At 40.2% G+C, this 25,384-nt stretch overlaps 1 protein-coding gene across 2 annotated transcripts in view; it reads left to right on the top strand.

Moving 5' to 3' along the window:
• Positions 1-25,384, top strand: part of Rcor1 (REST corepressor 1) — a 95,765-nt gene that overhangs the window by 37,499 nt on the left and 32,882 nt on the right. For both annotated transcript variants that reach the window (XR_005286276.2, XM_038337742.2), the window contains exon 3: positions 11,303-11,386. Coding sequence is in view for 1 of the 2 variants with exons in the window: in XM_038337742.2 (XP_038193670.1) it covers positions 11,303-11,386 (84 nt within the window). In the remaining variant the exon portion in view is untranslated. The remainder of the gene's footprint in view (positions 1-11,302; positions 11,387-25,384) is intronic.

The raw sequence follows: 25,384 nt of genomic DNA, 5'->3' as shown, positions 1-25,384 counted from the left end.
TCATGCATGTGTGGCAAGCACTTTACTGACTGAGACTGAGCGAGTCCCATTTCCTCAACCCCTGTTTTCAGTCTCTCTCATTCATTCATTCATTCATTCATTCATTGAGACAGGTTTTCTCTGTGTTGCCCTGGCTGTCCTGGAACTCACGCTCTAGATGAGAATCCACGTATTTCTGCCTCCTGGGTGCTGGGATCAAAGGCGTGTGCCACCACCGCCTGTTTTTTGTTGTTGTTGTTTGTTTGTTTTTGTTTTTGTTTTGTTTTAAATGACTTCTTTAGGCAGGTGTGAAGACACTTTAATCTTAGCACTAAGGAAGCAGAGACCTCTGAAAATGAGACCACCATGGTATACACAGTTTTAGGACAGCCAGCGAGAGTCACATAAAGACCCTGTCTCAAACAAGCAAACACATACAGCCTTTAGTTTTTCTAGGTGTGGTTGTGCTACTTCTAACCTTAGCACTTGGGAGGCAGAGGCAGGCAGATCTCTGTGAGGCCTCCAGAGCTACACAGTGAGACTATCTCAGAAACAAAAGACAAAAACCCCAATCAGCCAACCAGCCAAATTAAACAACAATAACAAAACAGATTTGTGGCTGGAGGTAAGGGTAATGGTTTAAAGTACAGCTCTTACACATAACACTATTATGACCAATTCAAATTGCCTGTAACTCCAGCTCCAGGTGATGTGTTGGCCCTCTTTTGGCCTTCATGGATACCCACATATGTTTGCACATGCACACACATAGGCACACACATGTGGATAATAAAATCTTTAAAATAGCAGCTTTATTGATATAATTCATTAAACACAATTTATCTAAATGTGGAATCTAGTGATCTTGATTGTATTCACAAATCATGCAGCTGTTTGCCAACGGGTAGAGCATTCAGAATATTCTTAGGCCGCCTGTGGTGGCACACATTTAATCCCAGCACCCGGAGGCAGAGGCAGAGGCAGGTGGATCTCTGAGTTTGAGGCCAACCTGGTCTTCAGAGTGAGTTCCAGGACAGCCAGGGCTATGCAGAGAAACCCTGTTTTGAAAAGCAAAACAAAAAAATTCTGGACTTAGTAACAGTGATCTTGCATTTCTCCCATACCTCACAGCCCTTTGCAACCACTAGTCTATTATGTCTTATATTTTTCTTTTAGATTAATTTCATGCGTATGGTTCTTTTGTCTGCATGTATGTATTTGCATGTGTGTGCCTGGTGCTTTTAAAGGTCAGAAGAGAGTATTGGAGCTGCCATATGGGAGCTGGAAATCAAACTCCAGTTGTCTGCAAGACCAACAAGTTTTCTCTAGTCCTGGTATGTCTTTACGATCACCTCTTCATATACTGTCAAGTTTTGTTTTGTAACTTGCTATAATTTGGCATAATAACTTATACTTCTTTATGGCAGTATAAACTATCTTATGGATGTACTACATTTTGTGTTTTCATTTGGTTAATGAGCATTTGGGATCATTTTTGCTTCTTACCTATTATTTATAATGGTGCTATGACTATTTATGTACAAGTTTTCAGGTGGCTATATAGAGTGATCAAATGTTTTTGAAGAATCAGTTCCACTTTATATTCCCACTACTCCAGACAAATAACCTGATTTGGAAATGGACACAGCGGCTAGTGCGATGACCCAGGAGGTAAAAGTGCTTGCCATACAAGCTGATGACCAGAGTTCAACCCCACTCACATAAAGGAAGAACGGGAGAGCTGACTCCACAGTTGTCCTCTGACTTCTGCTTGTGCTTGGTGGTACATGTTCCTCATGTGTGCCCCCAACATGGACATACATAATAATAATAAATAGTAAATCATTTAAAACTATAAATATGGAAAAGTTAAAGAATTGAATTAGACATCTGTCCAGAAAAGATGTTCACAAATTGCCAGCGAATGCACCCACTATGTGTCATCAGCGAAATGCCATTGAGATACTACATCCTGTTTACTTGAGCCAGAAATCAGACAGTAACAGATATTGGCCAAGATGGGGAGAAATAAGAACCAATGTCACTGGGAATATAAAACGGAAGTTGAGGGGCTAGAGAGATGTCTCAGTGGTTAAGAGCACTATCTGCTTTTTCAGAAGTCCTGATTCAATTCCTAGCAACCACATGGTGGCTCATAACCATATGTAATTAGATCGGATGCTAACACTGTGCACATAATAAATAAATCTTTTTTTAAAAAATGGAAGTTGATGTTCTCTTCTCAAACAGTTGACAAAATATGGCCCTATATGGCAGGACAATTAATTCATGGTTTCAAACCACAACCAGGAAATATGCTAGAAGGATATTGTAGGATTAAATTATTTCAAATTGAAAACACTGTGGTTAGAAAACATTGAATCAAACATTCAGAGTTTTGTTTCTTTTTTCTTTTTTTTAAAAGATTTAGTTTTAGTTATGTGTCTGTGTGGGTATGTTCATGTGAGCATACTTGGCTGGAGAGTACAGAAGAGGGTGTTGGATCCTTTAGAGCTGGTGACAGGCAGTTGTGAACCTCCGAGTATAGGAGCTGGAAGCTCAACTTGGAGTCCATGCAAGAGAAGTACGTGTTTTTAACTGCTGAGCCATTACTCCAGCCCAGTTTTACTTCATGTGTGCATATGTTGTGAATGTGTGTATGTGTGCATGTTTTCATGGGTGAGTGTATATATGTCTGTATGCACATGTGCATATGTTTATGTGGAGACTTTAAGTTGACGTCAGTGTCTTCCTTGATTATTCTTTACCTAAAAAACTGAGGCAGATTCTGTTGCTAAACTTAATACTTAATGGCTAGACTGGTTAGTCAGCTTGCTCCAGGGATTACAAGTGGCTGTCACTCTTTTATATAGGTTCTGGAGATGAAGTTTCAGCTTTCACACTGTACAACAAGCACTTTGTCCACTGAGCCATTTTCACAGCCTCTTAAGCAGGAGTTCCTAAAATCACACATGATCAAAATTCAATCTAAAGACATGATAATGGGCTGGATAGACTCAGTGATTAAAAGCACTGGCTGCTCTTATAGAACCTGAGTTCAATTCCCAGCACCCGTATAGCACCTCACAACTGTTTGTAATCTTATTCCCAGGGGATCCAGCATCCTCTTCTGGCCTTTGTAAGCACTGAATGCATGTAGTGAGCAAACATGTAGGCAAAACACACCTCTACACAAAATAACAATGAACTGTTTTTAGATAAATATATAATTATTAATTTTAATAAATTAATTGATACTTTTATTGTGAGAAATGATAGTAGGAAAATAATTACAGTCTTTGGCTTCTTTGTGTAGCTCTGACTGTCCTGGAACTAGCTCTGTAGACCAGGCTGGCCTTGAACTCACAGAGATTTTCCTGCTTCTGTCTCCCAAGTGCTAGGATTAAAGGCATGTGCCACCACCATCCGGCCATACAGTAGTTTTTAAAATCTGAGTGAAGGTAATTGAGTGTTGGCTGGCATTGGGTGCTATGATAGGCACAGCTCAGTATATACAGGGTGAGAGAGTTCAGATGCAAGACTGCTTACTGTGATGTCACATGATGCACATGGGCTAGCAATACAGAAACACCTCTGGTTCATTACATGTTTGAATTTCAATTGATTTCTGGCTATTGTATGTTCAGAAACCATTTTATTTGCTAAACTTTTAGAGACTCTGTCTGAAGAATCTGGGAAGGGCCAATTTTACTTTAATATTTGTAAATAATATTGTTATAATATATATTTCCTTTAACTTGAGTTTTGTAATGAAACTGGTGTAGAGCTAATTTTTGTTAATTCCTTAAGATTCTGTAGTTTATTTCATACCTGTCAATGAAGATTAAATATTTTTCTATATTTTGTACTATAACAAGTTCTATAGTTACTATCCTAATGAGTCGAGGCTTCTTTGAGAGATTTGTATGCTCATGTCATGTGTGTAGATATTTGGAGGCCTATTTTAAGGAATTTATCTGACCGGGGAACTGACTGATTTGAATCTGTAGGGCAGTCTTAAGGGAGGAGTTGATTCATCATTCTCAGTACCTTCTCCCAAAATCCCAGTATTTTCTCATAGACCAGACTTTCAGTGGACTTTATGGAACATAAACTCTTTTCTGGGTGTAGATATTAACCTACACTTTAGTATTAGTATTGATCTACCTAATACTTTATAGCAATACCTACTTCACCCCACTAAGGATAAAGAACCTGGGGAAAGGCTTGAGCTGAGGAAAGTAAGGCCAGCAGAGGCATGGTCAATACCCCACAAAACTAAACAGTACATACCAATGTTCATTTGAAGCCCTCTTAGTGTCTCTAGGCCAGGGCTTTGAAGGTTTACAAGCTCCGACACTATTTATACATATAACAAATGATGCTGTAGGAGGTGTTCTGCTTTCGTTTTTCTTTGAAATGCTTATTAAGATGCAGTCATCTCTGTAGGTCTGACTAGCAGTGTGATACCCTTGCTGTATGTCCGTGCATTTAGGTGAGGAGTTGCTAGGGCACATTTTATTACCCAATGTTAGTTCTTGTAAGATAGCACTTGCACACTGCACTTCCTGTCATTAGTGTAAGCCTTCTCTCTTTTGGTGCAGCTATTGGTAATTTCTGCTTTCTTGTGCTCCTTCTTGTTCCAGGCAGGTCTGAGTTTATTTTGAATCTCCTAACACTTGATATCTACTAACTGGAAACAACAGCCTTAGAGTTAGCACCTTTAGTGTACCAGTTTGTATCTAGAAATAGTGGTAAGTGCTTTCTTTTCATCTTACAGTTCCTCAGTGTTCATGAAGCAGAACCGATGAACTTTTGTTATCTTTGATCCCTTCAAGAAACAACTGTATGACTTTCTTTCTTCCCTCTCTCCTACCCTTTCCCCCTTCTCTCTTTCTCTATAGCTTGAACTCATTATACAGCCCAGGCTGGCCTCAATCTCATGTTGATATTCATGCCTCAGCTCAATGCTGGAGTCCTTGAGCTTTTCTTAATCCTCCCTCACCTGTGTTCTGGAAACCATTGGTCTCTGCACTCTCTGTCTCTCTGTCTCTTTGTGTGTCTCTGTCTCTCTGTCTCTCTCTCTCTCTCATTTTGCCATTCTGTAAATGCTGTATGAATAGAGACGACAGCCTTTGGCCTTGGCTTCTTATTTTTCTATTGTAACCATGACCAAGGCAATTTATAAAAGAAAATATTTAATTAGGATCTTTCTTGCAATTTCAGAGGGTGAGTCCATGACTATCACGGCAGGGAACATGATGGTAGGCAGGCAGGCATGGTACTGGAGCAGTAAGTGAGAGCTTGAGATCCACAGGCAGGGGGCAGAGAGAGTGAGTGAGGCTGGGCTTGGAATGGACTTTTGGAACCTAATGCCAACAAGGCCACACTTTCCAATCCTTCCTAAACAGTCCACCAACTGGAAACCAAGCATTCAGATCTGGACCTGTGAAGCCATTCTCATTCAGACCATCATGTTTCTTTTCCTCAGTTTTTATCCTGAAGACAGAAAGAACCTTGTGCAGATGAATAGCTACTGCTTATTTTTATTGCTGTGCACTAGCTTGCTATATGAAAATATAGCCATTAGCTCATTTCTCATAGATATTTGTGTATTTTCTAGTTTCTGGTGGTTGTGAATAAACCTTCTTTAATGTGTATGAGTGTTTTGCCTGCATGTATGTCTGTGCATCATGTCGCCTTGTAACCATAGAAGCCAAAAGAGGGCATCAAATCTCCTCTAACTGGAGTTAGAGAGGATCATAAGCCACCATATTGATGTTGGGAATTCAGCCTGGGTCTTCTGGAAGAGCACTAAGTACTCTGAACTACTGATCCATCTCTCTAGTCTCACCTCCTAAATTCTGTATTTTGATTAACAACTTTTATTCTACAAAACACACTGTTGAGAGATATACTGCATATTTGAAAACATTTGCATATTCATATCTAACATAAGTCTGCATATAGAATTCTCATACTCAATAAGTCAGTAAGCCATTTTTTAAAAAAGAAAATGGGCTAAAAGTCTATAAACAGTTATATTACCAAAAAAAAATACAGGTAGCATGTCATGAAAAGCTATTCAATATTACTGAGCATCAGAGAAACTTACACATTAAAGTGTGAACGCACTGTGGATGTGCTGTTAATGCGCTGTGTGGGTGCGCTGTGTGGATGCACTGTATGGGTGCACTGTGTGAATGCACTGTTTGGATGCACTGTGTGAATGCACTGTGGGTGCACTGTGTGAATGCGCTGTGTGGATGCACTGTGGGTGCACTGTGTGGATGCACTGTGGGTGCATTGTGTGGATGCTCTGTGTGGATGCACTGTGTAGATGTGCTGTGTGAGTGCACTGTGTGGGTTCACTATGGATGCACTGTTTGGGTGCGATGTCCTGTGTGGATGCACTGTGTGAATACACTGTGTAGATGTGCTGTGTGGGTGCACTGTGTGGATGCACTGTGTGGGTGCACTGTGTAGATGTGCTGTGTGGGTGCACTGTGTGAATGCACTGTGGGTGCACTGTATGGATGCACTGTGGGTGCACTGTGTGGATGCGCTGTGTGAATGCACTGTGTGGATGCGCTGTGGGTGCACTGTGATGCATTGTGTGAATGCACTGTGTGGATGCACTGTGGGTGCACTGTGTGGATGCACTGTGTGGATGCACTGTGGGTGCACTGTGTGGATGCTCTGTGTGGATGCACTGTGTAGATGTGCTGTGTGAGTGCACTGTGTGGGTTCACTATGGATGCACTGTTTGGGTGCGATACCCTGTGTGGATGCACTGTGTGAATACACTGTGTAGATGTGCTGTGTGGGTGCACTGTGTGGATGCACTGTGTGGGTGCACTGTGTAGATGTGCTGTGTGGGTGCACTGTGTGGATGCACTGTGGGTGCACTGTATGGATGCACTGTGGATGCACTGTGGGTGCACTGTGTGGATGCGCTGTGTGAATGCACTGTGTGGATGCACTGTGGGTGCACTGTGATGCATTGTGTGAATGCACTGTGTGGATGCACTGTGGGTGCACTGTGGATGCACTGTGGGTGCACTTATAACAGTGTTTAAAAGGCCTCGGCAAAACCAAGTACTGACTAGTGAAAAATTCTACTACTTTGCTGAAGGAAGTGAGTTTTGATAAAGCCACTCACAAACAAGCAGGCAGTCTTTTAGAAAGAAGCAACTGTTACCAGAAGACTGATCCAGGAAACTTACTCTTCAGGGAAATGGAATTAGTACATGTTCTCAGTGAAACTCACATGCAACTGTTTACAGAAGCTTTGAGTGGGACTGAGGAGCAGTTAGAGTAATAACTGCTCTCCCAGCAGGCCTAGCACCCACATCAGGCGGTTCCCAAATGTCTGTAACTCCCAGACATATATGGCATACTGACATACACATATGTAAAATAAAAAAACATTTTAGGTACTTATTGTGAAAAGAAAATAAATTCAAATAAATGAAGAGAACTGAATAAGAAAAAGAAAGTGGTTACTAATGTTCAGTTAACATGTAAGAGTATTTAAGACTGAGTGTGGTGGTACACACCTTTACTTCCATGGCTCAGGGGGTAGACAGATCTTTGTGAGTGTGATGTTAGCTCAGTCTACATAGCACGTTCCAGGACAGCCAGGGCTACATAGAGAGACTGTGTCAGAAAAACAAAACAACCATAACAGAGAATGTTGAGCCTGTCCACATTTGGGCGCAAAGCAGAGAAGCAAATGTTAAAGAGCTTCAGGTTGGTAAGTGCTGGGGAGATAACAGGGTTCCTAGAGTGCTGGCTTCTGGGAGCCACCCAGGAGCAGGAGTTCCACTCATGGAGAAGAGACTTTCAGAATCTATTTGTGTGTCGGTTATATTGAAGGAGTGTAAGCTCAGCACAGGCAGCAAATGCCATCCTGTTGCAGGGAGAATGCATTCAGAAGGAAGTCCTGGAGAATGAAGGCCCACTGGGACCCGGCCCCTTGCGTCCTACAGGAAAGGTTGCTCCATGCATTCAGAGACGTTCTGCACCTGCTTTGTTGGCAGTACCACATCCACTTGGTCCACAGCTCTAGGTCTTTGGTGCTGAGTGATGCTCCATACATGCAGGAATGACTCAGAGTACAGTGAAAGTGAGGACTCAGTAATCCCAAAAGCCAAGCTTCCGCTCTTAGAACTGGGGTGCTGTTCTGGGTATTGCACCAGGATGTGACTGGGATAGAGCCTTGAGTGTGGGCAAGAACTCCCAAGGGCTGGACAGGGGGAGACTGCAGATACTCTGAGCTTGTGATTTGGTTGGATATGAGCCTTGCTGATGGCAGGCATTAGACAGTGTGTGTTAGGTGAGCTGTGTGTCTGTGGGGGTTGGGGAGTTAGTAGTCACAAACACAGCCTGTTTAATGCTGGACTTGAGTCACTCATTGCTGGTGTTGTAGCTGACAGTATCTATAGCCCTATAGCCTTAGTATTTATGTTTAGGCAGTCGGCCCAGAATTGGGAGGCTGAGGCAGGTGGATCTCTGTGAGGTCAAGGCCAGTCTGGTTTATAGAGAAAGTTCCAGGACTACAGAGAGGAACCCTGTCTCAAAAAACAAAATGAGAGAGAGGGGGGGGGGAGGGAGGTAGTGAGGGAGGAAGGGAGAGAGAGAGAGAGAGAGAGAGAGAGAGAGAGAGAGAGAGAGAGAGAGAGAGAGAGAGAGAGAGAGAGAGAGAGGAGGAAGGAAGAGGAAGAGGGGAGGGGAGGGTTGGGGTGGGGGGAAGAGAAGGGGAGGAGAGAAGCGAAAGAACTATTCTAGCCATGCCTGTAGTCCCAGCTATAAAGTGTCTGGTGGGTGCAAGATGCCTAGTGTCTCCAGAATAGGGAAGTAGTTTTCCAGCTCACGGCAGTGACACAGTAGGTGTTGGAGATCTAAGGCTGCTGACTCCTGCTCTGTTCTGATACATAGCTATCAAATTGAGATAAAGAATAGTGGGCTGTCTTATAGATTATGGTTCTGTTATCATATCTAATGATACTTTCCTTAAAGCAAATTTGTGTTTTTTTCTATGTATTTTTCTAAAAGTTGTATAATTTCTTGTTCATTTACAGAGCCCTTATTTCCAAGGTACATTTTGAAAGACTCATTCGCCTCTCCTTCTTTTCCTCCCTTCTTGCTCCCATTTTCTCTTTCTGTCATAGTCTCAGTCTGTAGCTCAAATTTGTGGCAATTCTTATGTCTCAGCCTTACAAATGCTAGTATTGTAGGTGTGAGCCACCATCACCATTTTTGTTTGTATTGTTTTGATACATGGTCGTTCTCTGTATCCTTGACTGACCTGGAACTCACTAAGTAGACCAGGGTGGCTTCAAACTTTTCAAGAGATATCCTCCTGCCTCTGCCTCCCTCAAGTACTGGGATTGAAGGCTCGACAACCGTGTCCACTTTTTTTTTCTTTTTTTGCTCAAATTGTTCTAGATTTGATTAGTGGAAGTTAGAATCCATTGTTCTTTAAAAATCTTATTTTGTGGGGTGACAAAAACATTCTAGGGTCATTTTGTAATCTTGTGAGCCCTGAAATAAAACATTTTTTCAAGATATCTTAGTTAATTAATTGGAAATATGTTTAGAAGTCCCATCTGGAGTTAATGTGTTTAGTTTTAACTTCCGTTAAGGAAGACTTTCTCAGTGGACAGATGGGAACTAAATGTGTTGATTGATGCACATGTACACAAAGCTATAATTCTTTTGGTACTAGAACTCATGAGTGCATGTGGCTACCCACAGTTTTTGCCCACCACCATGGGATTCTTTTTAAGAGCCTCCCCTTTTCTATATTTGTGACTCTTCTTTAGCTTAACTATTTTGAGATTCAGTCATGTTCTTTTTGTTTGTTTGTTTTTGTTTTTTAAGACAGGATTTCTTTGTGTACTTTGGAGCCTGTCCTGGAACTCTGTTCTGTAGTCCGGGCTGGCCTGTGCATCCCAAGTGCTGGGATTAAAGGTGTGCACCACCCCTGCCCAGCTCATTTGTGTTCTTATGTGTTTGGTTCATTTCTTCTTATTGTTCAGTTGTATTCTATTGCATGGATATGTTACAATTTGGAGAAACTGATAGACTTTCCTCCAAAGTGTTAGTTGCATTTCAGTACAGAGAGTTTAATTTTCTGCACATTATTACCAAACTCGGGCATTTTGTACTTATATTTTTGGTTGTGAGCTTAGCCTTTTAGCGGCTGCACCATCTCTCCAGCCCAGATTTCGTACTTCATGGAGTTTTAGTATGCCTTTCCCCTCATCTATTGGCTTTTAACCTTGCCCTCCCTCCTTCACACACACACACACACACACACACACACACACACACACACACACACACCTCTCTCTCTCTCTCTCTCTCTCTGTTGGTTGGTTGGAAGGTTTTTTGTTTTGTTTTGTTTTGTTTGTTTTGTTTTTTAATCAGATCTGACCTGACTGTATAGTTCTGGCTGACCGAGACTTCCTCAGCCTCCCAAATGTTGGGGTTGTAGGCATGCATAATCACACATGACTTTTGCTAAACACTTTCTTTGGTGATAATATTGTTTTGGCTTGAATGTTTGTCTACTCATGCTAATATCTATAAGGCTAGTATACTGGGCAGTGGGCTGGATTTTTTTTGGTTATTCAGAATGAACATTTTTATAAACAAAATTATTTTTAAAAGGCATTCTGGGCCAGGTGTGGGGTACATATTTTTAATCTCAACACTTGGTAAGCAGAGACAGGTGTTTTTCAAGACCAGTCTGGTCTACATAGCAAGTTCCAGACTTCAGGAATACATACTGAGACCCTGTCTCAACAAAAACAAAATTAAAAAGATGTACAGAGGTACATGCTATTCCATCTCTGTTTGTCACATTTCTTTCTTTATCCTTTAGACCAGTGGTTCTCAACACTGCGATCCTTTAACACAGTTCCTCATGTTATGGTGACTCCCACCATAAAATTATTATGTTACTACTTCATAAGTGTAGTTTTGATATTGTTATGAATCATATGCAGGATATCCAGGGTGGTCTTAGGCGACCCACGTGAAAAGATCGTCCAACGTCAACAATAGTTGCAGCCCCCAGGTTGAGAACTGCTGCTTTAGACTCTTGGTTCCTTCCCCATGTAAGTCATTTTAGTGGACTTTATGAATTTCCTAAGACACTTATAAGTTATTTTATTCATTATTATTGTAAGGGTATAAGGTAAAGGGTAGGTGATGTCATTATTCTAAGGCTAGAAGACCAGAGTAGTGGTGGTATTTACTGCTTATTACAGTTACTAACTTATAATAATATAGTTTTTATTTTCTTTCTACTAAGCTAAACTGGCAAGGCGCAGTCAAGAACGAGACAATCTTGGCATGTTGGTCTGGTCACCTAATCAGAATCTTTCAGAAGCAAAACGTAAGTCTTGAAGCTCCTTTATCTCTCATTTTCTTAGATAATGCAAAGTCCTAAAGGCATTGTTGTGACTCAGCATTTCTCTATCACAGCTCTCACAGTTGCAAATAGAGTGTAGAAGTATATATTGTATTTTTTTTTTACTATGGCCAATTTAAATATTATCCAGCCTGTGAGTTTATTTTAACAATTTCCTGAATTCTGTGTAAGGTAGTAATGAGTGTGACTAAGGACATTGGATCAAGAGTAGAAAGGGCTGGAGAGATGGCTCAGCAGTCAGAGATCACTTGCAGAGGACCTGGTTCCAGGGATCTGATGACCCCTTCTGACTTCTGTGGTTGGTACACACGTGCCAGTAGGTGAAACATTCTAGCACAGAAAATAACAATGAAATGTGTAACCCCTCAGCTGGGAATGCATAGAATGAACCCAGGGTTCACAGTCCTAGGCCAGTACTCTACCAGAGAGCTGTACCTCCAGCCTAGCTTATTAGCAATGTTACTGATACATACCCTGAGTATACTAACCTTTGCCTTGGAGAGGGAGGAGTAGAGAGGTTCTGTTAAGGATATTAATTTTATTTTCTGTCTATTCATGTTACCTTTCTTTAAAAGTTTTTTTAAAGATTTATTTATTATGTATACAGTGTTCTATATGCCTGCAAGCGGGAAGAAGGCACCAGATCTCATCTTTGATGGTCGTGAGCCACCATGTGGTTGCTGGGAGTTGAACTCAGGACCTTTGGAAGAGCAGCCAGTGCTCTGAGCCATCTCTTCAGCCCTTCATGTTACCTTTTAAGACTAATTTCTTAATTTGCTGTATTATCATAATTCCTTGCTGTTTGAAGGCTTTATTTTCATTATAACTAAGAAATAAAACAAATTCTTCCTTTGAGAAATTTTCGGTGGAGTTTATGGATGGCATTTATGGAGTTTGTTAACTACAGTCATATCACAGTTTTTGGTATTATGCACATCTGGCCTGAAACTCACCTGCTGGGATTAGAGGTGTGCGCCACCATTCCCCACCTTAGCATGTCTAATCCTTACCATGCTACAGAAAGCTTTCTGCGTAATTTGTAGTATGTTTTGTTCTTCATCCTTCTTACAGTGATTTATAAAATCAATTCATGTCATTTTGAACGTGCTCTTTCTTACAGAGCAGAGAAAAAAAGAAACTGAAAAATCTATCTCCTTTTAATCTGTAAAGCTTTATTTCCCTAAGTCAGTCAGTCTGCTTCCTTGAGATTCTTGGGCACCCAGTGTACCTGTCTCCCTTACTGTTGGAGTTGTTTTACTTTCATGTGATTTGATTCTGGCAGTCTTACCTCATCTCAGTTGCCCCCCTGATGCCCATGGAGAAGAGCAAGCATTTCTGAGCCTTATGCCCAGCACAACACATGGTTATGCTGCCCATGCCATGCAGCTTTCACTCTCCATGGTAGCACAAGGGAGTTCTCTAAATCTTGAGTGTAGAAATTTTCCACAGCTTAAGAGAAGGAATGAAATAAGAGCCCAAGGTCACTGACTAGCTATGCGCTGCTCTAAACCTGCTCCTCCTCTGAATCTGAGCTCCTAGATTTTTGTTGTTGTTGTTGTTGTTGTTTTTTTTTTTTTTTTTTTTTTTTGCGGGGCTTGGAAGCCTAGCCTCTAACAGCTGAGCCAATCTCCCCATCCACTAGGATTTCTCTGTGTAGCCTCAGCTGTCCTGGAACTCACTGTATAGACCAGGCTGGGATCAAAGGTGTGCACCCTACTGGCCTGTTCCCAGAGTCTTGATTCTCTTTCATTCACAGTACTTATTCTAGTTCAGGATTATATTAGTGCCTTTTCTCTTTTCTTTACCTCACCCCTTTCATTCTTTTTAATTAGCATCTCTTGTATTTTGACATTACATACTAGAATCTTTGGGATCAGAATTTAACTTTAATATTTATTCTTAGTAGACATACAAGAAAACCACTGAATATATAAAGTTAATATGTCACCCCCTCCCCCAAGACTGAAACTTGCTAGATTGTCTTCAACACTGGGATCCTTTTGCCTCAGCCTCCTGAGTAGTGACCTATGAGTGTGCACAGAACACCTGGTTGAGATTTTTAAACACCAGTATTGTGTAAATTGAATTTGTTTCACTGTTAAGCTCTACTCTGTATTAGTTAAAAATCGAACTTTAAAAATTAATCTAAACTGGTGGTGGTGCACACCTTTAATCCCAGTACTCAGTAGATAGAGACAGGAAGATGTCTCAGTTTGAGGCCAACCTGGTTCCTAGAGGGAAATCAAGGACATCGAGAGCCACACAGAGAAAACCTATGGGTGGGTGGGGTAGAAACACACAAACAAACAAACAAAGAAAAACTAATCTAAAAGTAACAATTCTGCCTACTGTTATTTAAAAGACACAGAAAAGAAAAGCAGAAAAAATTCCATGTTTCTTATTCAGAAGCAACTGCTTAGTATTAGAATGTTTCTGTAAATCATTTTTTTAAGATTTATTTATTTATTACGTATACAATGTTCTGCCTGCAGGCCAGAAGAGGGCACCAGATCTCATTATAAATGACTGTGAGCCACCATGTGTTTGCTGGGAACTGAACTCAGGACCTGGAAAAACAGCCAGTGCTCTGAACTTCTGAACCATCTCTCTAGCCCTCTGTAAATCTTTTTAGCGTGCACTACTGCACCCCCCACATGCACCTTTTTTTTGGATGGTGCTGAGCACTGAGCCTGATGGATTGTGTATACTAGATAAGTCTATACCCCCAGGACATCCTTAGTTCTGTGCTCATGTATATTGAGATGATGGTATAGCATTTTCTGTGCATGTTTCTGTATTCTGACCCCAACCATTTCCCACGTTGTTAAAATACCTTGTAAACCTTTAATTCCCTTTTAAGAAAAGTTTTTTATTTTTTGTGTGTGTTTGCCTATATGTATGTCTGTGTATTATATGTATACCTGGTACCTAAGGAGGTCAGAAGAAGGTATTAGATCCCCTGGAACTGGAGTAACAGATGGTTGCCAGACACATGTAGGTGCTGGGAACTAAACCTACATCCTCTGCAAAAATAGCAGCTGCACTCAACTGTTGAGCCATTTTTTAACGATGTCCCCCCAGTACCCACTCTCACTCCCTCCCTCTCCCCCTTCCTTCCTTCCTTCCTTCCTTCCTTCCTTCCTTCCTTCCTTCCTTCCTTCCTTCCTTCCTTTTCTCTTTCTTGATAGGTTTCACACTGTAGCCTAGGCTGGCTTGGAATCCACTGTAAAGCCCTGCCTTCTCTATATCACCTGAAAACCTTTTTGTCCCTGTATTTATAATTACCAAACTTTTTACCATAACTATGTATAGATATTCTATAGTTTATACATTTAGCAGCAAAAGCAGGCTGTAGAGATGAGTCAAAGGTTAAAAGTACTTGCTACTTTTGCAGAGGACTTGGGTTCATCCCCAAATTTATTTTTTAGTTATATGTATGCTGGCATGAGTTTATGTGTACCATGTATATGCAGATGCCCACACAGACCTGCAGATGACATGGAATCCTCTAGAACTGGAGCTGCAGCTGGTTGGTTATAAGATGCCATGTGGGTGCAGGGAACTGAACATGGATCCTCTGCAAGAGTAGTAAATGCTCTTAGCCATGGGTGCGCTCTCTCCTGCTTATAGCCACGTGCAACTTAATGTTTCCATAAACACATATATCATGCTCCCAAAGATGATAGATTCCTATTGCTTAGGCCTTGTAGCCATCTTATTACTTATTACATTATCACAAATGGATATATTGTGTATCCATTGTGATGCTGGTACAAATTTACCTACTATGCTGCCAGTTTTATGAGAGAGTAAATATGTAAATGTATTAGAATGACTTACAGGCTGCAATCCAACAATGGCTAGTTATGAATGGGATGTCCAAGAATCTAGTTTTTCAGTTCCATGAGGATGGGTGTCTCAGCTGGTCTGCTGGAATCCAGAAGAAGGAATGGATGTACTGAGTAGGTGAGGGCAAACAGGTGAAGAACAAACCCTCTTTCTTTCATTTTTCTTATATAGGCTTCCAGTAGAAGGTGTGGCCCAAATTAAAAGTGTGCCTTCCAGTCTCAAGGTCTGGATTACAAGTGTGCTGTCCATTTCTCAATTATAGTTTATTCTAGTTATAGTCATTTGATAACTAAGAATAGCCATCACACTTTGTCTCTTTATTGCATTATTTTCTCTTTTGTTCAATTTAATGTCATGCTTTTCTTCATGCACCAAGGAACATTTGGCTGTACCATATATCTCCTGTCATATTGTAGTAGGCTTATATACCATCTGGGTATGTGAAAATATACTTTAGGCTGGAGAGATGGCTCAGTGGTTAAGAGCACTGGCTGCTCTTTCAGAGATCCTGAGTTCAATTCCCAGCAACCACATGGTGGCTCACAACCATCCATAATGCAGTCTGGTGCCCTCTTCTGGTCTGCAGGTAGAACACATAAATAATCTTTAAAAAAAGAAAAAAGAAAACAAAATCTTCAAAAACAGAAATAAAATATACTCTGCATAAAACAAAAAAGAAAAGAAAAAAACGGGGTGGTAGCAGTGCATGCCTTTAATCCCAGCACGCAGGAAGCAGACCCAGGTGGATTTTGAGGCCAGCCTGGTCTACAGAACGAGCAGGAGAACAGCTAGGGCTGTTACACAGAGAAACCCTGTCTCAAGGGCGGGGGAGGAAAAGAAAAACTACTCTAGAATGACAGGATAGATTAATGACTTACTCAGTCTACTTCAAATACAGAATAAGAAATTAATTGATTTACTTTATGTATCTGAGTGTTCTATCTGCATGTATGCCTCTATACTAGAAGAGAGCATCAGATCCCACTACAGATGGTTGTGAGCCACCATGTGGTTGCTGGAAAATGAACTCAGGACCTCTGGAAGAGCAGCCAGCGCTCTTAACCACTGAGCCATCTCTCCAGCCCCTGATTATATATATTTTTAAGACTAAATAGAATTCGTAGGTTGAGTAGTAAATAAGTCATTTCTTCTTTTCTATTTTAAGGGAAAAAAATGGGCAAATTTTAGGTACATAGTATATTAAGCAGGAAGTCAAGACTATCCATATACACTTATAGCATACCCTGCTGTAAAAATCTTGCACCTGTAGAGTTGGGGTGCATGTGCATGAATACATTATTACCACTCAGAGTATGCTGACATTAGAGCTCTCTGCTGTGTTATATACAATTGTTGTTCAGAATAGATTCACTGTGCTAAGAATCCTTCTTTTTCCTTTTTTCTTTTCAACCCAGCTGTTGACTTTTTATTGTCTCCATAGATTTGTCTTTTCTAGAATGTTATTGAGCTGTAATATCAGTATATCTTTTTAAGATCAATTTTGTTTGTCTCCCCCCCCCCCCCTTCTCCCAAGGCAGGGTTCCTTTGTGTAACTGATTGACTTGGAATTCACTCTGTAGACCAGGCTGGCCTTGAACTCTGAGATTGGCCTGCCCCTGCCTCCCAAGTGTTAGGATTAACGGTGTATGCCAGTACCAGTTCTGGGTGTTTTTTTCTCCTTACTCAGTAGTATTTTCATTTCCTCTTCCCAGCTCAAATATATTCCCTTTGGTAAGCCCATTGCACGTGTAGTTTTCTACCATAATGTCTTCTTGCGTTGTTTTGAGTGAGTTTTTTTTTCTGTGAGATTAATTTTTATTCATATTTTTGGTGGCAGTTTTACATGTGGTAGTGTTCCATTAGTAAAGAATCTGGGAAGTTTGTACTCCATTGTCAATGAGGAAATGAACTTTTTTCCCCCTGTCTTGTCAGTTGTTTTTAATCTCATAGGTAGTTAGTTGTCTATTTAGGACTAGATCTTAGGTCTCTAGACTACATTTACTATACACATCTGCTTTCATGTGTGTATAATTAAGTGCTTAAAACATTACTAATATTTCACAAGTTGCTTTGGGTTATGTCTAAGTAAAAATCATTTAGTGCGAGATGCAGCCTGTGGGATATGTCGAAAATGTGCCTTGTAGAGACACAGTTGGGGAAGAATAAATAATTCTTAGGAGCATAAACAAGAACCACAGAGTTGAAACACTACTCCATTAATGGACATATTACTTGAGAAACAGTGGTTTGATATGTAAGGGATAAAGCGTGAGTGTCATGTACAGTTTGCCATGGTGTAGTGAGAATTAAAGAGCGGCAGCTTGTTAGACTTAAATGCTCACTAATTGGAAGAAGGGTATTTGAGCCTTAACCTATTTGGCACCAAGTATTTCCTGTATTCACTCAGTTGTGATGATTTCCTTGATCACCAGAAGTGCCTCTTCTAGTGGAAAGAATCTCAGTGTTTTAGTGAATAGTTGAAATGTGAGTAGGAGTTTGCTAGCTGGACAAGGGGAGAGGAGGGCATTTGTGTCTAGGATTGAGACAGAAATATAGTGCTTAATTTGCAGACTGTCTTGTCTGAGACACTGTCTTTGAGACAGTGAGAAGTAAAACAGCTGGGAAGCAGGTGTTGATATGAGATAGGCAAGGTGGATCAGTGTCTAAAAGCCCTTGCTGAGTAAACTTGACTACCTGAGTTCAGTACCTGTAGGTGGATATTTCTGTCCTTCCTGCCAGCTCCTAGATCACAACACAGAGACTTATTAATTACAAAACCTTGACTAATAGTTTAGGCTTTTTCCTAACTAGCTCTTATAATTTAAATTAACCCATATTTTTATTGATCTACCTTCTACCACGTGGCTTTTACCTTTATCCCATTTTGTTTGTCTAAACCGCTCCATGTTTAGTGTGTCTGTGGCTCCTGACGACGGCACCCTTCTTCCCAAGGTGCTCTCTTTCTGGCTCTCCTACCTATACCTCCTGACTAGCTAATGGCCTTTTAGCTTTTTATTAAACCAATCAGAAAACACCTTGGCAAAGACACATCTTTACAGTGTACTAAAAGATTATTTCACACCAAATCTCTGGATACCACAGGGCAAGGACAGAATGACAAACTCGTAGACAATGTACTCTGACCTCCACAGACATGCTGCAACTTGAGCACATACACTCACAGGATGAGAGATCCCTTAAAGAATTTTTAGCTAGAAGTGATAGTTGTTACCATTAGAAAGTTCTTGATGGCTTGTGATTTAGAAAAGAAATAGGTACTGAGGAGTAACCTGTGCTGTTGAAGGTCAGAGAGGTGATAGCTCTATCCCCGCCAGTACCTAGGATGCAACTTTAGTTCAAGAAGTCAAACGTGTAGTGCCAGGAGCCTTTCAGAAGTGGAGACCACATGATAGTGGATTGGGTAGGTGTTCCTTAACATAACCCCTGTGTACATTCTGTTTAAACCATGCCGTTCTCTATGTAATCTTTACCTACTTCTGGGCCTTACATTTTTGGTTACCCTGTCTTCCAGACTTGTTGTTAATTTCCACAGGGTTTCCCATCCCACCCCACCCCGAGTTCCTCTTTGTTGGAATGTTTCATACTGCTCCTGTGCTTGTATGCAAACCCATCAAGGTTTGGATTTGGCCTGTGAAAGCAAGATAGATGCATTAGTAACATTAAGTTCTCGAAGATCTGTGCACACAGCACACCAAAAAGACTTGAGTTCTTTTTGTTTGGTTGGTTTGGTTTTTTGGGGACAAGGTTTCTCTGTGTAACAGCCCTAGCTGTCCTGGAACTCACTTCAGCCTCCTGAGTGCTGGGGTTAAAGGCTTGTGCCACCACCACCCGTGTGCCAACCCCGCCCAGTAAGACTTGAGTTCTTTAAGTGTACACAGTTTGCCATATTCTGGGCTTAGTCTGGTGCTTGCTGACATAGGCGAAGCAAAATATACTAGAGCAATCAGTCATTTCTTAGGCATGACTAGGCTAATGATGTTTCTTTCTTTTTATTCTTTTTATTTATTTTTTAAAATTGCATTTTGGGATGAAGAGTTGGGTTAGTGGTTAAGAGTACTGGCTGCTCTTCTAGTGGACCTGGGTTGGATTTTCGTCATCTACATGGCACCTCATAACAGTCAGTAACTTCAGTTCCAGAGGATCTGATACCATCTTCTGGCTTCCATGGTACTGTGCCTACATGGTGCACAGACATACATTTAGAGAAAACACCCATACATATAAAATAAAGTTTTTTTTAAAAAAAGATTTATTTATTTTATTTTACCTGTATGGGTATTTTGCCTGCATACATATATGTTCACCCCATACATTCCCTGGTGCCATGGATCCCCTGGAAATGGAGTTAGAGACAGTTATGGGCTGTCATATAGGTGCTGGGAATTGAACCTGTGTCCTCTAGAGGAGCAACAGTTCTCCTAACCACGGAACCATTTCTCCAGCCCCTAATGTGAAGTTTTTAAAAGATTTCATTTGTGTCTGCACCATAACACTCGTGGTGATCCGAGGATAGCTTCTGGAAACTGGTTCTCTTTTACCACATAGTTCTGAGTATTGAACTCTGGTTTTCAGTCTTGATGGTTATCCCTCTTACCTGCTGAGCCATTCCACAGCTCTCATTTGCATGCACTCCGTCCCCTTTCTTTCTGACTGGGTCTCCCTGTATAATTCTAGTTTGCCTGAAACTCACTATGCAGTTCAGACTGGTTTTGAACTCACAATGGCCTACCTCTGCCTTCCTAGTGCTGGGATATAAAGGATCTGCCACCAGACTCAGCCTCCTCTTTTGTTTTTCTTTTTTAATTTTTTATTCTTTTAAAGGTAGGGTTTGAAAGAGATGAACTGGAATTTGAATTTGTTGAGAACTAGCTCCTGAAGAGGTGATTTCCAGGGAAGGCTGCTGCACCACTGGTAGATCTTAGTAAAGTGACTTTGTACTATTTCAATTTGTCACAGACAGATGGTGCTACTCACTCTGCGTTATGCATTTTGTAGCATATGCATCTGGGTATGCTTATGTGGCATTTTGAGTATTTGACTGCATTTTTAGAAATTTATAAAAATGAGGAAAAACTGGTACAATTTTAAGGAACATAAATCTTGTGAATAATATAGTCAGACTCTCAAGGACAGCCATATAGGTTGGTGAAATTTAAAATACTCATGCGAAATAAATGAGGAGTTTTTAGTGTTAACTTTCTTGCTGATTGGCACTTCTCTGCACTTTCAGTACTCATGTCATTGTTTGATTAGAGCATCTAATAAGTTGGAGAAGTGGCAGACTAGTCAACAGATTATTAAAACTACTTTAATCCAAAAAACAAATGTTAATCTCAAAATACTTTATATTGGTATAGATTTTTGTTTATTGGTAAAAGTGTAAGATAAATTTTAATATACTATATGTACATTTTTACTCTTGTTTAAGGTATTATGTTTATACAGCTCATTTAAAATGTAATACATAGTTAAGAAATACAAATTAAAAATCATCTGTAATAGTAAAACTTATAATGGTTTTCTAGATATGCAGAGTTATATTTCAGATGGATAGGTATTCGTCAAACACTTCAAAGACCTACAGAACATCGCATTTAAAATGTTTTAAGAACTTAGACTTTTCTTGACAGTGAGAGATGTGTGCTCCTGGCAGCACCAGTTACTTCAAGAGGATGATGGGCATCAAAGGAGCTCCTAATGGAGTTTGCTTTCAATGTGGCAAATATAACCATTTAGGGCAAGAAGCTGCTTTTGTCTGGATTGCTTGACAATATGCTGTATAAACTAGACATGCAGGACCCACAGGAAAATGACTGCTGAACTTGTCAGAACAAGATGAGACAGTTATTGAGGGTTCCTGCTTCATGGAGGAGTCTGCCAGACATTCTGCAAGACATAGAAGAAAATAACTTGACAAACTGCCAATATAGGTGGAACTGTCTTTCATATTTCCTGCTTCATTGAAAAGTCTGCCAGATACTATGGGCCTGTAGGCTGTAGATAGATGCCCAAACATTACACAAGAACTTTGGATAACTGTCTAGGCAGCGAGATATCTCTGTCATTTCTAGAGTTTTGAAAGTTGCTTACAATGCACTTCCCAGTTACTTATATAATAATATAGCCTTCTGGGGCCTTTGATGGAGTTGAAGACTAGATAGTTATAATTATAGTTTTCCTTAATTATGATAAAAATAAATTAGATATGAAACTTTAGACTGATAAAGATAGGATAGATGATAGAATGTTTTCTTTGGGCTGGAGAGATGGCTCAGAGGTTAAGAGAACTTGCTTTACTGCCACATAAAAAAAAATTACAAGGACTGAAGAGATGGCTCAGGGTTAAGAGCACCACCTGCTCTTCCAAAGGTCCTAAGTTCAATTCCCAGTAACCACATGGTGGCTCACAACCATCTGTAATCAAATATGCTGCCCTCTTCTGGCCTGCAGGGACATATGCAGGCAGACCACTCTATACTTAATAAATAAATAAATCTTTAAAAAAAAAGAATATTTTCTTTAATTTTGTCAAATATAAAAGACTAAATATTGTAACTAGTTCTTGATTGATAGCCATTTTGTTTTATGTAATTTTACAATGATAAAGTTAAAACCTTTTTAATTAGACAGAAAAGGGGAGTGATGCAGGATGGCCTTCTATATGCTGTGGATATGGTTAATAAAGAAGCTGATTTGGCCAGTAGGCAGGTAGAATACAGCCAGGTGGGAAATCCAAGCAAAAAAGATAAAGGGAAAAAGAAGGCCGAGTAAGAGAAATGCCAGGAGCCGCCAGAGAAGCAAGATGTGAGGTAACATCACAGCCATGTGGCAGTACATAGATTAATAAAAATGGGTTAATTTTAGATATAAAAACTAGTTAGTAATAAGCCTGAGCAATAGTCTAAACAGTTTATAATTAATATGTGTTTATTTAGGACTGAATTACTGCAGGACTGTGTGGGACGGAAACTTCCAACTACATCTTCTATTCTTGCAGGGGACTTGGGTTTGATTCCCAGCACCTACAAAGACTCCCAACCATCCATATGATGGGTGTTATGATCTCAAAAGGTCACACCAGATGAATAAGTGGTGCACATACACACATGCAGCCAAAATACTCATATACATAAAATAAATCATAAAAAGTCATCTTGTTGCATTATACATTTTCTGAACTATTTATATTGTTGAATATTTTTAATGATTTATTCTTATTTATATGTGGGGGCTTGGAGGCCAAAAGATGTCAGATTCCCTGAAGCTGGAAGTACAGGTGGCTATGAGCCTACTACATGTGTGCTGGGAACCTAACTCAGGTTCTCTGGAAAAGTAGCAAATGCCCCTAACCACAGAGTCATCTCTCCAGACCCATAGTATGTTTACCATTCTAAATTTTTCTTTTTCTTTTTTTTTTTTTTGGCGGTGGGGGGAGGGGTTGGTTTTTCGAGACAGGGTTTCTCTGTAACTTTGGAGCCTGTCCTGGAACTAGCTCTTGCAGCCCAGGCTGGCCTCGAACTCACAGAGATCTTCCTGCCTTTGCCTCCTAAATCCTGGGATTAAAGGTGTGGGCCACCACTGCCAGGCTACCATTCTAAATTTCTACATAGATACACTGTAAATATATATATACCCACTATCTAGATACATTTTGAATAGTTTCTATTCAAGATATCCCAGTGGCTTTCTAGTTCCTAAGGTGTTTGAAATTGGAAGCTAAAAGTTGCAACATGACCCTGAGTTGTGTAACTAGTGTTTGCCCTTGTGTCCTTATTTCCAGTACTCTCATGAGTGCCTTAGGTCCCTTGTCTGGAGTACAAGTATTCTTCTCCCAGGTGTCCAGTTCCTTAAGTGAGACTACCAGAGAGGTCTTTCACACCCTATGAAATGGGAACCACTCACCGTCTTACCTTGCTTGATTTCCTTCCGTCTTATTACCCAACATACTGTTTATTGTATGCTCCTCTGTACTGTAAGACTGAATGTAGGAACTTGTTATGTTTGGTCTGTTTGTTTAATTCTATTCTCCCCTTTGGTATGTGGTGAGTAAATGTGCAGTATCAGTTGAAGGAAGAAATGGGAGGAATGTGAAAATTCCTCAGCATACAGTCGCAAATTCAGGGTTTTTATCTGTTATGCAGCTTGGATCATCTGGAGTCTTCTAATTTCCTGTGGTCATCAGTTTACTCAATAAATAATTTTTGTTCCTGCTTATGATGTACTAGGCACTGTTTGAACCTGACAGCCCTGCTTAAATGTGGCTTTAGTTTGATAGGAAGCTGCCTTGTGAGTGTTGGAATGTACCCACTACGGTTCTGGTCCCTAATATATGCTCTAGAATAGCTGGGAAGAATGGACAAAGCTTATTGAACAGAGCTGAGTGCAGTGCTAAGTTAACACTCTCTGACATGTCTGGCTTCTTTTGCTTCTACTCATTATTATGCCTTACCTTCTTCTCTCTACATTTGGATCTCATCTGGCTAATTAGAATTTGTTTATTCTTTCTGCCAACCAGGAAAGTTACTTTAAGTTTTCACTGCGGACATTACTACAGAAACATTCTTTGACCTGTTTTTGTGTCTCATCTGTTTAGCTGAGAAGTCAGTGCCAAATAATTTTCTAAAGTGTCAGATTAGTTTACCACTGCTACCAGAAAAAGACAGAAAAAAGGAATTTACTCCTTCTCTCGTGTTATTGCTGGAGTTAGATTTATACATTGTAGATAGTCTAATGGGCGTGACATTGTTGCTCATACCCAGGAATTATACTACTTTTGTTAGGAATGATAATGACTTTCTGTTATATAAAATGTACTTTTTAAAAAAAGCATGCATATGTAGGGATGAAATTAACTGAAATTTATTTTTAAATTAATCAACTGTAAAGCAATTTGGGTTCAACTAACCAGATTGGACTATGAACAAAGATTAAAGTATTGTCAATAATTTATTTACTTTTCTGTGAACCACAGAAAATATCCTATGATAGTAAATACTGCTTAATATTTAAGAGATTGGGTTTTAAGATGTTAAAGTTAATCTCAAATGGTTTGGGGGGAAATTACATACTTTCATACAGGTTTTTTTATTATTATTAAAAATAATTGATTACCTAGTGTTGGTAGCAGCAAGGACATATGCCTTTAATCCCAGCTCTTGGGAGGCAGAAGCAGGTGGATCTCTGTGAGTTCAAGGCCAGCCTGATCTGTAGAGTGAGTTCTGTAGAGGCTACACAAAGAAACCCTGTCTTGAAAAATACACCCCTCCAAAAAAAATTGATAATCCTTTATCCTACCATATGGTCATTTTTTGTTTGGGGAGATGCTATGGCTCACAAATGCTAACCACCTCCCACCCCCACTGTGTGACTGCTAACCACTGTTAGTTTGCTTTCTAATCTCTACTCTGTGATGCAGTGCACTATGGTGTCACTCCATAACTTTAAACTCTCATTTTCCTGCCATTAAAAGGTGCTTGGTAGTGGTGGCACACACCCACACCTTTAATGTCAGCACTCAGAAGATAGAGGCAGGCACATCTCTGAGTTCGAGGCCAGAATTACAGAGCAAATTCCAAGATAGCCAGGGCTACACAGAGAAACCCTGTCTTGGTGTGGGGGTGGGGAATGAAATATGCTAGGTGTAGTCATTTAGGCCTGTAATCTCAGAACCCTGGAAGCTAAAGCACGGGAATCAAGATTTTGAGGTCAACTGGGCTACATAATGAGACTTTATCTCAATGGAAAACAAAGAACAAAACGAAACAAAAAATGGAAGCTGGGAACAGTGGCTCATGCCTGTAATCCCAGCAAACCAGAAGGCAGAGGCAAGAGGATTAATGTAAATTCATGGCCAGCCTGGATGATAAAGTGACATTCTGCCTCAAACAATAAATAAATCTCACACAGACAATACTCTACCACCAACAAAAAAATGAAGATGTGAATTTTGAGCTGTTATAATCATTCATCTTGTATCCTAATTTACATAGCCAGTTAGTTTCTTTTTCTTTCTTTTTTCTGGTTTCCTTACTCTAAATAACACTTGTAAAGTTGAAAGCATGGTGTCTTACCCCTGTGGTGAAGGACTTCCTT

This window comes from Arvicola amphibius, chromosome 7, assembly GCF_903992535.2.
Source record: "Arvicola amphibius chromosome 7, mArvAmp1.2, whole genome shotgun sequence".
In the NCBI taxonomy this organism is placed as follows: domain Eukaryota; kingdom Metazoa; phylum Chordata; class Mammalia; order Rodentia; family Cricetidae; genus Arvicola; species Arvicola amphibius.
Note: the sequence above shows the minus strand (reverse complement) of the source record. Positions and strands in the feature narration are given on the sequence as shown.